This window comes from Somniosus microcephalus, chromosome 2 (assembly GCF_052327205.1).
Source record: "Somniosus microcephalus isolate GS21.2 chromosome 2, FLI_Smic_1.0, whole genome shotgun sequence".
Classification (NCBI taxonomy): Eukaryota; Metazoa; Chordata; class Chondrichthyes; order Squaliformes; family Somniosidae; genus Somniosus; species Somniosus microcephalus.
The window spans coordinates 24,226,955-24,238,978 of NC_140988.1; the positions used below are offsets into that span (position 1 = coordinate 24,226,955).

General features: G+C 43.5%; 1 protein-coding gene across 3 annotated transcripts in view; it reads right to left on the bottom strand.

The window, feature by feature from the left end:
* Window positions 1-12,024, bottom strand: part of LOC147122604 (homeodomain-only protein-like) — a 174,556-nt gene that overhangs the window by 111,898 nt on the left and 50,634 nt on the right. For all 3 annotated transcript variants that reach the window (XR_015080951.1, XM_086007569.1, XM_086007521.1), the window contains exons 6-8: window positions 3,508-3,627; window positions 2,391-2,564; window positions 521-753 (exon numbers count right to left, since the gene is read on the bottom strand). Coding sequence is in view for 2 of the 3 variants with exons in the window: in XM_086007569.1 (XP_085863695.1) it covers window positions 521-753; window positions 2,391-2,564; window positions 3,508-3,627 (527 nt within the window). In the remaining variant the exon portion in view is untranslated. The remainder of the gene's footprint in view (window positions 1-520; window positions 754-2,390; window positions 2,565-3,507; window positions 3,628-12,024) is intronic.

Consider the following 12,024-nt stretch of genomic DNA (forward strand, 5'->3'; position numbering starts at 1 on the left):
ACAGGTTCACTTCTGACATTGGATCTGTTACTTATGTGTCAGTGTGGCATGAAGTATAGCAAACTTAACCGTTAACTCCTTATTTCCTCAGATGATATGAGTTTTAACTTGTATTGCACAAACACTCAATCATTTTCAGGATGGAAACCAGAGGTTTCAAAATATGTTTATTTTCAAGTGGTAAAATTGAATAACAGTGTTTCATAGAAATGGCAGCACAAAAGGAGGCCATTTGCCCCATTGTACCTGTGCCAGTGCTAGCTTGTCAATTGGAGCTATTTACTCGTATCCCATTTCCCTGTATCCTTTTCTTTTCTTCTGTTTCAAGTGCATATCCAATTCCCTTTTAAGTGATGTTATAGTCCCTGCCTCAGTAGGCACTTGTTTTAAAGCATTCCTTTTTCTAAGAAGCCCTCCGTGCGAAAAAGTTTCTTCTAACACTCCCCTTCATTCCGTCAGTGATAATCCGGAGTCTATGCCTCCTTGTTACCCATTCACGAATCAATGAAAACAAAATTACCTGCCATCAGAATTACTTTGTAAAAAAGAACCACCGTGTTTGCGACATTTCATTCCTTTCAATGCTTTCAGCAATAGTTCCTTTTGATTAAATATCTGCTGCCGTTCAGATTCTAAAGTCTTCATTCGAGAGGTTAAAATTGTCTTTTCACTCTTCAGATTCAGGATTTGCTGATCTGAAGCCTGCAAGCTTTGTTTCAGTCTTGTTATTTCCAACAAAAGGCTTTCATTTATCTGTCATATAAAAAAGAAATTCACATTTGCTTATGTTTTGGATACTATATCAAATTAAGGCGACTCCCTCTCACCATTGTTACTTTGTAATGGAAATACCTTGAGGAGATATTACTACGCGTTGCTAAAATACCCATTTGCTTTCCATCAGACGGGAGATCTGAAGTTTGGCTGAATTTCCCTCTCACCACCATGTTTGGACAGTGTCAGAAGTCTTGCCAATTGGATACTAGGGAGCAAGCCAATCAGGAGTCAGTTGGATAATCTACTGTTACTGAAGCCTACTGCGTAGGTGGAATTAAGACTGGGGTAGATTTTGACTTTGTGCGATAGTGTAAAACGGTATTAGCGAATCGCAGCCCGTTTTACATCCCTCCCGATTTTGAAGTCAATGGAAGAAGTGACTTCAACCTTCTCTGAAGGAGGGCAGGAGCTCAATTTTATGGACAAAGCTATTCTGAAAGTAAGATCAACTGCCTATCGACACACCAGTTTGCAAACAATAAGAACACATCACCACACCCACATTAACTCGTCCCACGAAACAGGCTTCAGTCAGATGCAGAGATGTTTTTGCGCATTAACATGACGGACCTCTATATTGCTCAAGCCTCTGTGTTCCTGAGCATGTTACACACGGTTTCCTAGGCGGTTTTTCGATAAAAGAAAAGGAACAGGAGCAGCGACTCCAGAAACAATCAAAAGGCCGCCAGACACGTGCTGAAAACGGGCCACGGATCGATAGTTTAAAGCTGGCTGATAGATCCATCAGAAGCAATCAATATCAGACTAAATTTAAAGGGGCGGAACAGACTCCTGTACATGTGTGCCAGCAAGCCACCCAGAAATATCACTCATGCCACCTGGAAGGAGGTGGCACCACCCTCACCCCCCAAGGACTGAAGACTAATGAAGTTCAATGTCCTTACCATGGCAAGCAAGGTGCACACTGAAACATCGAAACACAAGTAGGCCTTGAGCCTCTTCTCCCTTTCAATTAGATCATAGCTGATCTTTACCTCAACTCCATTTACCCGCCTTTGCTTCATAACTCTTGATACCCTTACCTAGCAAAAATCTATCTATCTCAGGTTTGACCCAGTATCCACAACCTTTTGGGGGAGTCTCTGATTCCTATCCTACCCTCACTTCCCCACAAACCACATCTTCCACCTAATATACAAATTATTACGCCATGACAGGCACATTCTCTACACACCTAACAAGACTGTCACTAACACACTCTCTTCTTTCTTGCAAGAGAAGGTCACGGACAACATGCAGCAGGAGGCCACGACTGGACGAGCCCACCTGCATGCCCGGTCCTCTCTGGAATGAAATGGCTGACCATCGCGGGCATTGGGAATTCCCAAGAGTGTTACCGCACCATTTTAGAATGCAAAAGAAAATCTCCCACCTGCTTCAGACTGGAACTTCCAATGCCCATCCCAGACCTGACTGGGAAATCCAATGGGGCCAAAAATAGCCTGAAATTAGGTTGAGCTGATTTCTGCCCCCATTAGTGCTCCATTACGCCTTGCCTGCATTCATTTACAGGTGTACTGGAGTTCAGTGTTGAACAAGACTAGTTTTCTTGTGTGGATATGCCAACACAGATGCCTTGTATATAATCTTACGTTTCTATTGGCAGTTAGCTGCGATTCGGACTTGAGGCATTGCTTTTTCAGTCCGTAGCTCTCACATTTAGTTTGGAATAGTTCAGAGTGAAGGTCTGACATTTGGGTCTCTAATGATGCTTTTCCTGTTTCAGCACCATCAAGGTGGGATGCCAGCTCCTGGCGGTCATCTTCCTGCAATAATCGGAAATCGAAGTAAATTATAATAACGGATTGCTTTAAGCTTGTCCTGTTCTGCTGAAGTCTTGTAAATTCTTCAATTCTTCTTGGGTGGGTGTACAGACAATATTTACCGCAACATAAACATTCCCTACTGTCCTGACTTAAAATAAAACAAAGTACAGAAGAATTTCACACAAATTCACAATGGCCCGGATTATGCGATCAGCGACGAAGGTACACCGTTCGCGGTTCACCTTGCTGACAGATGCCCACATCGTTTTTGTGGGCGTTTACGTGGAGACTTGCTCAAATCCGCTGTCTGATCCAGCGCGGTGCCCTCCACAGGAGATTGCTGGGGTGCATGATGAGCAGGTCAAAAAACAGCAAGGCTTGTCAATCAGTCAGATTGAAGAAACCTCACTGAGCCACGCAGAGTCTAAACCAGGAATTATAAATTAAATTTAAATCATGTACAAAAAGTGAAATAAAGATTGGGAAAGAAAGATTGGATTAAGAGAGAGCGATAAAAGAGACAGAGAGAAAAGTTAAAAACAATGTATTTTAATTTTTTTTAAACCTCCAACACTAATTAAATTCTGAAGGAATAAGAGTCCACACTTATAAAATTAAATTTTCAGGGCCAGAGAGGTTGTTTGGCAGTAACTTGGGCCCTGTCGTAACTTGGGCCCTGTCGTAACTTCGGGCCTGTCGTAACTTCGCCTCTGCTTTAACTTTCATGAATGATCAGAGAAATGCCATAAACAGCAGAAATTATGGCAAGATATCGGGAGAACCCCTACGGATATTCAGGGAACTTGTCCTTTCCCTTGAATGAAAATACACCAAAGGCACAGATACACCTCAGAACTCATCTCCCTCCCCAATACGTTGAAAAATTGTACCTCATTATATTAAAGGACAGGCTCAGTGAGTGAGGTCATGTTGTAATACTTACATAGCTAACACTGTCCAGATCTCCTCCTCCACCCTCTTCCTTAAGGTTCTGGTCTATCTCTTGGTAGCTCTCCAGAGAGTCATTCAGGGTCCGCAGCTTGTTTTGCGGCTGCTTTTCAGTCTAAAATAATTAGGAAAGACAACTGGATAACATTGATAAAAAAACATTTTATCACTGAATGAGAATTGTGACTATCGATTTCTTAAAGGGTAATTTTATGAGTTCTCGTTCCCAGTGCTGAGCCTTGTCTACCTGCAGCACATGTTGGAAATTCAGACACACGCTCCCCGTGATTTTCCATACAATAATGGACAGAAAATTGTAGCGAGTGTGGACCTCACTTTTTGACATGTGCTCCCAGCAGGTGATGCTCTGCACTGGGAGCATTAACTTGTAATATTAACATTTTAATCTCATAAGAGATTAGTATTTTGAATGGTACATTTCTGTGAAAACCACACTGATTTAGATAACCTGCATGAAGTGCCTCAATGATACTGTACATTAGCTCTGTGGTGGGCAGAGGCCACTCGCTAGTGGTGGGCAGAAGCCAGAGAATAAGGCCCGCGTGTGCACAAATCCCATTGCGCTGAATTTTTATTTCAGGGGCCAGAAGCATGCATGCACAAACCTCATAAGAAGTAGGAGCAGGAGTAGGCCATACGGCCCCTCGGGCCTGCTCCGCCATTCAATAGGATCATGGCTGATCTGAATCTAGACTCACGTCCACTTCCCTGCCCTCTCCCCATAACCCCTAATTCCCTTATCTGCTAGGAAAATGTCTATCTCCATTTTAAATTTATTTAATGTTGCAGCTTCCACAGCTCTCTGGGGTAGCAAATTCCATAGATTTACTACCCTTTGAGTGAAGAAGTTTCTCCTCATCTCAGTTTTGAAAGGGCAGCCCCTTATTCTAAGATTATGCCCCCTAGTTCTAGTCTCACCCATCAGTGGAAACATCCTCACCGCATCCACCCGATCAAGCCCCCTCACAATCTTATGTTTCGATAAGATCGCCTCTCATTCTTCTGAACTCCAATGAGTAGAGTCCCAACCTACTCAACCTTTCCTCATACGTCAACCCCCTCATCTCTGGAATCAACCGAGTGAACCTTCTCTGAACCGCCTCGAGAGCAAGTATATCTTTTCTTAAATATGGAAACCAAAACTGTACGCAGTATTCCAGGTGTGGCCTCACCAATACCCTGTATAACTGAAGCAAGACTTCCCTGTTTTTATACTCCATCCCCCTTGCAATAAAAGCCAAGATTCCATTGGCCTTCCTGATCACCTGCTGCACCTGCATACTAACTTTTTGTGTTTCATGCACCAGGACCCCCAGATCCCTTTGTACTGTAGCACTTTGCAGTTTCTCTCCATTTAGATAATAACTTGCTCTTTGATTTTTTCTGCCAAATTGCATAACCTCACACTTTCCAACATTATATTGCATCTGCCAAATCTCTGCCCACTCACTTAGCCTGTCTATGTCCTTTTGCAGGTTTTTTATGTCCTCCTCACTCACTGCTTTCCCTCCCATCTTTGTATCGTCGGCAAACTTGGATATGTTGCACTCGGTCCCTTCCTCCAAATCATTAATATAGATTGTAAAGAGTTGGGGTCCCAGCACTGACCCCTGCGGAACACCACTAGTTACTGATTGCCAGCCCGAGAATGAACCATTTATCCCAACTCTTTGTTTTCTGTTAGATAGCCAATCTTCCACCCATGTCAGTATATTACCCCCAATCCTGTGATTTTTTATCTTGATCGGTAATCTTTTGTGTGGAACCTTGTCAAATGCCTTTTGGAAGTCCAAATGCACTACATCCACTGGTTCCCCTTTATCCACCCTGTATGTTACATCCTCAAAGAATTCGAGCAAATTTGTCAAACATGACTTCCCCTTTGTAAAACCATGCTGACTCTGTCCTATTAAACTATGTTTATCCAAATGCTCTGTTACTGTTTTCTTAATAATGGACTCCAACATTTTGCCAACCACAGATGTTAGGCTAACTGGTCTATAGTTTCCAGCTTTTGTCTACTTCCCTTCTTAAATAAAATAATTATGTAAATCAGGTGCTACGCAGAGGTAGAGCTTTAAACAAATATTTTGTGTCTGTCTTCACAGTAGAAGATACAAAAAGTACCAAAAATAGTGGGGAACCAAGGGGCTAATGAGAGTGAGGAACTTAAAGTAATTAATATCAATAGAGAAAAAGTACTAGAGAAACTAATGGGACTAAAAGCTGACAAGTCCCCTGGACCTGATGGCCTACATCCTAGGGTTCTAAAACAGGTGGCTGCAGAGATAGTAGATGTATTGGTTGTGATCTTCCAAAATTCCCTAGATTCAGGAAAGGTCCCAGTGGATTGGAAGGCAGCAAATGTAAACCTGCTATTCAAGAAAGGAGGGAGAGAGAAAATTGGGAACAGTTAGCCTGACGTCAGTCATCCGGAAAATGCTGGAATCCCTTATTAAGGAAGTGGTAACAGGGTAGTTAGAAAACCATAATATGATTAGGCAGATTCAACATGGTTTTATGAAAGGTAAATCGTGTTTGACAAATTTATTAAAGTTTTTTGAGGGTGTAACTAGCAGGGTAGATAAAGGGGAACCAGTGGATGTAGTATATTTGGATTTCCAAAAGGTATTCGAAAAGGTGCCACATAAAAGGTTGTTAAGCAAAATAAAGACACATGGGGTTGGGGGTAAGGTATTAGCATGGATAAAGGATTGGTTAACAGACAGAAAACAGAGAGTAGGGATAAACGGGTCATTTTCAGATTGGCAGGCTGTAACTAGTGGGGTGCCGCAAGGATCAGTGCTTGGGCCTCAGCTATTTACAATCTATATTAATGACTTAGATCGAGTGCAATGTACCCAAGTTTGCTGATGATACAAAGCTAGGTGGAAAAGTATGATATGAGGAGGACGCAAAGAGTCTGCAAAGGGATATAGACAGGTTAAGTGAGTGGGCAATACGTTGGCAGATGGAGTATAATGTGGGGAAATGTGAGGTTATTCACTTTGGTAGGAAGAATAGAAAAAAAAAATATTTTTTAAATGGTGAGAAACTATTAAATGTTGCTGTTCAGAGAGATTTGTGTGTCGCAGTACAAGAAACACAGAGAGTTAGCACGCAGGTACAGCAAGCAATTAGGAAGGCAAATGGCACGTTGGCCTTTATTGCTAGAGGGTTGGAGTACAAGAGTGAGGAAGTCTTGCTACAATTGTACAGGACCCTGGTGAGACCACACCTGGAGTACTGCTCACAGTTCTGATCTCCTTATTTAAGGAAGACTACACTTGCCTTAGAGGGGGCGCAACAAAGGTTCACTAGATTGATCCCTGGGATGAGAGGGTTGTCCTTTGAGGAGAGATTGAGTAGACTGAGTCTATACTCTCTGGAGTTTAGAAGAATGAGAGGTGATCTCATTGAAACATATAAGATTCTGAGGGAGATTGACAGGGTAGCTGCTGAGAGATTGTTTCCCCTGTCTGGAGAGTCTAGAACTAGGGGGCATAGTCTCAGGATAAGGGGCCGGCCTTTTAAGACTGAGATGAGGAGGAATTTCTTCACTCAGAGGGTTGTGAATCTTTGGAATTCTCTGCCCCAGAGGGCTGTGGTTACTGAGTCTTTGAGTATATTCAAGGCTGAGATACATAGATTTTTGGACCAGAGGAATTAAGGGATATAGGGATCGGGCAGGAAAGTGGAGTTGAGGTCAATGATCAGCCATGATCTTATTGAATGGCGGAGCAGGCTCAAGGGGCCATATGGCCTACTCCTGCTCCTAATTCTTATGTTCTTATCATCCAATTTGATAGTTTTTTTGAGATGAGTAAGAAAAGTATGACGAGAGTGCAGGGATATTCAATCCTTAGGCAAAGAGTTAGGTTAGATGGCAAGAATATTTCTGCAGAAAAACAGAGCACCAAAACATGCATTGGGTGTGGATTTACTGCAGTCCTTAGAAAGGGAACTTCAATTCCTGAGTGAAAAGACATTTTCAGTTATAGGAACATAGGAACAGGAGTAGGCCATTCAGCCCCTTGAGCCTGTTCCGTCATTCAATTAGATCATGGCTGCTCTGTACCTCAACCCCATTTACTCACCTTTGCTCCATATCTCTTAATACCCTTACCTAATAAAAATCTATCGATCTCAGTTTAGGATTTTTCAACTGACCTAGCCTCAACAGCTTTTTGAGGAGAGAGGTCCAGATATAGAAGGTAGTTTAATAGTTAGCTAGGATAATGATGAGAAATTTTTGGTGTCATATTTGATCCTGAAATGAGCTTCCGACCACATATCCGTGGCATAACAAAGACCGCCTATTTCCACCTCCATAACATCGCCCAGCTCCACCCCTGCCTCAGCTCATATGCTGCTGAAACCATCATTGATGCCTTTGTTACCTCTAGACTTGACTATTCCAATACACTCCTGGCTGGTCTCCCACATTCTATCCTATGTAAACTTGAGGTCATCCAAAACTCGGCTGCCCGTGTCCTAACTCGCACCAAGTCCGGTTCGCCCATCACCCCTGTGCTCGCTGACCTACACTGGCTCCTGGTTAAGCAGCGCCTCAATTTAAAAATTCTCATCCTTGTTTTCAAATCCCTCCATGGCCTCGCCCCTCCCTATCTCTGTAATCTCCTTCAGCCCCACAACCCCCTGAGATATCTGCGCTCCTCTAATTCTGCCCTCCTAAGTATCCCTGATTATAATCGCTCAACCATCAGTGGCTGTGCCTTAAGCTGCCTAGGCCCTAAGCTCTGGAACTCTCTCCCTAAACCTCTCTGCTGCTCTACCTCTCTTTCCTCCTTTAAGACGTTTCTTAAAACCTACCTCTTTGACCAAGCTTTTGGTCACCTGCCCTAATTTCTTATGTGGCTCGGTGGCAATTTTTTGTCTTTTACTACTCCTGTGCAGCGCCTTGGGACGTTTTACTACATTAAATATGCTATATAAATACAAGTTGTTGTTGTTGTTGTAATGGAATAGCACTGTTTTCTGGAGCCTTGCTTAGGGGTCGAAGAATATTGTCCCAGAGTTTTTCCTAAATTGGCTGCAGGATTTTTTTTTTTTGCATTTTGCCCTCTGCTAGGAGATCGCATGGTTAAGGGGTGGGTAAAGGATGTACATGTTTGCTGGATCTGGATTGGGGTGTGCTTTGCCCATCTCCTTCTTTTCATATGTTTGAAATAATAGATGAATAAAATTTTAGGTTTCCGCTCAAACACCTCACTTGAATTTGGATCAGATGACACAGGCAGCTGTTGTGTCTCATATATTTGGGGCCTAACTTAGCTAAGAGTGCAATAGAGGGAGGTAAATCCAGGAAACTCTCATCCACTGGCTGACAGGCGCATGCATGTAAATGAGCCCAGTGGGGACTTGCAGGCAGATCACGGGATGGGCCAAAAAGATCGAGGATACTCGGGGAAGCGATTTAAAGTTGCACAAGCGACACAAAGTGCTTAAACCCGAGTGTGCTCACTAAAAACCGTTCCTACCCCATTCCAACACTGCTAATGTGCAGAAAATGCTGAGGAACTTCACCCTCCAGGTGCCCCAAGTAAAGGAGTACAAGCACCTCTTAGGTATAATTCAGATAAAGAGGTAGTACTTTTCAGAAGAAGTAAGGAGGTTGATATTTAACAGGGTACGAGAGAAAGTTACTAGTCATTATTGTAGATCTGTCTGAAATATATAGGGGGGAAAATTTGGTTGCTTTGCACCTCCCATTAGCGCCCTAAGAGGGCGCTAATGGGTCGCAAAGCAACTAGCGCCCGGGCGCGGCGATGTTTGCGCCGCTCGTGAAATTGACCAGGCATTTTGCGGCGGCGCTAAACACTACCGCCATGATCTCCTGCGCCCGCAGATCATGACGTCGGTCGAGCGTGCAACGCCCCGGACCGGATATTGAATGGTGCCCCCTGCCTTACCGCCTGCCACTAGCAACGACAGGTTGAGGGGAGCGTTTTGCAGTCGGGAAGGGACTGGGGGAGCGCTATTTAAAGGCGATCGCTTTCTGACTTTTTTTGTCGGCGACATTTTTGCACCACGCATTCTGAGAGAGAGACTTCTGGAGAGATTCAATGCTGTGTGAAGGAGTTTTGGGTACTGAGCAGCAATTTGCAGGTTCATTTTGATTTGCCCTTCCTTGCATCGATTTAGAAGAGACTATAGGGGCTGCACTCTGAGCTCTTTCCCTGGGCCTCTCCATTGTTCTTTCCAGCAGAATTGATGTACAGGTCTCTCCAGGCCGAGATTCAAGGCTGCAATGAGCAGGGTGTGGATGGAGAACAAACTCGACCCTCCCCTTTAAGAACTGTCCGGCGCCAGTGTGTCAGTGTTCCATTGCTGACTGACATCACATGAGCTTCGCCAGTGCTCTGAGGTAGCGCCTCGCTCCTCGGCGTTAGCGCCTTAAGAGAGGTGTGAAGCACCTGATTTAGTGCTCCAATCACCTCCGGGGCGATAGAAGCCAAGTTTGCAGTCGGAGGTGATAATTAGCGCCAGGTGCTAAACTTTGCGTCCGGCCGATAATTGCGCCCCAAACAGGGCGACTGAATTTCTCCCCCATATACTGTACTCTTTGTATTATCTAGAAAATGTTATTACAATAATATAGGAGTAATCTCCTGTTCCAGATTGGAGAATCGAGGCTACAAATTGTAGTCCTACCTCCTGCTCACGTTCCCTATGAGCGTGGCTCCCCTCAAATACTAACATCCCTCAGTCACCCATCTCCTGAACTACTATCCATAGATTATGATTATCGGATTCAGCTTACATTTCTCTGTTCAAGATCAAAATTTCAAGTTCAAACTTGTTGCGATAAATGGTTATTTAACAACATAGCAAAGCATTCCATCACCAACCACAAGACAAATTTCTCCTTACAAAATAAACACTAATTGTATATAAACAAGATATGCACATGCCGCAGCACTGCCCTTAAAGCAGAGTCCGTTTGCGGTCTTCAGGAGACATTTGGGAAATCTGATGCATTCTTTCCACACTGAGTGGAGTGAACACAGTTCATAAAGTACTTCACAAAGACTATTTATTTTAGTTACCACACCGAAACTCAAGCAATTACTGAACAATAAAACTGCAAATGCTCGAAGCGTATGACACAAATCTGCAGTGCCTCTGAGGGCACAATTAACATGCTCAGGCTTGCTATGTTTACATAAATCCTGTATGATAAGGACCATAAAGACTGCGGCCTTGTTCGCTGAACAAGTTGGGAGATAATTTTCCCCTCCGGCATTACTTATAATGCTGGCTTTTGCCAAGCAGACCCTCTAGATGGTGAGTCATTTCTTCGCAAATCCAAACATGGGCTTAAAATGGTGTGAATCCAATGAGGGAGCAAAAGCAGCAGCTAAACAAAGTGTCGCGGGCCGAATCTAATTAATTTCAGCCGTGGTGGAAATTCTAAGCAATTTGCAGTATGCAGCACAGGGGTTATAAATCACACCCTGACTGGGTCTGAATCTGCGCCCATGCAATAAAGCCAGTGTGCAAATCAATTTGAAAAGAAATTCATGCCAGTTAGCCAGACAAAAGGCATGTGTATACTATGCTGAAGTATGTGGAGGCATCTTGCATTAAGAGTGATGCTCATTTGTGTAAACTGCAATGTGTGGATGAAATACGCACATTGCACTACATTATGCTAGTATATTATTCTGAATGCACATATTAGGTGTGGATAAAATTACAGAGTATACATACAGAGGAAAGTGCCCTTAGGATGAATCCACCAACGTCCATTGAACACACATGGCAGAATAGTGCGAGATGTGACCGCCTTGGAGCATCAATTCTACATGTAAATTGGGACTGAAAGACTGACAATAGAGAGGGGGGAAAAAATCACTGGAGACCGAAGTGTGAAAAATAAAGATCTTTTACTTCAACAACTGGAAAAGTATGACAGGAAATAAAGGACAGAATTTTCCACTTCATCATTCCTGGCGGATACTGGGAGCGCTAATTGAAAATCTCTGGTTGGACAGTCATGGGTTGGGGTGCGGAATTTACCGATGGGCGATCCCGGCAGGCAGCAAGAGCACCAGAGCAGAAAATCTTGACCGAAATATCAATAGTGATTTTAAAATAATATAAAAATAAATACATCTCCGCTACAATCTAAAGTAATAACGAAACGACTGGAAATGCACAAAAACATAAAGCTGCATCTGTGCAAAGTCTGAAAGCCCATAGTAATTCTGTGCGCAACTTAGCCAGTGATTCTGTAACAGTAAAACTTGGTCGCCTACAGACTGGGGTCCTGGTGCAGGCACAGGAAAGCTGGATCCTAGCCATGTGTCTCCTCAAAAAAGACTGCACGTGGCTCAGTGAATGGCAGCACCTGAGAACGGCAGGAAGGAGGACTACTCGTTTTGTTTTAGAGTTGCTAAGTAGCTGAACTAAATGAGCTCCGCCAACCGTGCCCGGTCCAAGTGCATATTATTACCTAGTCAGTCCC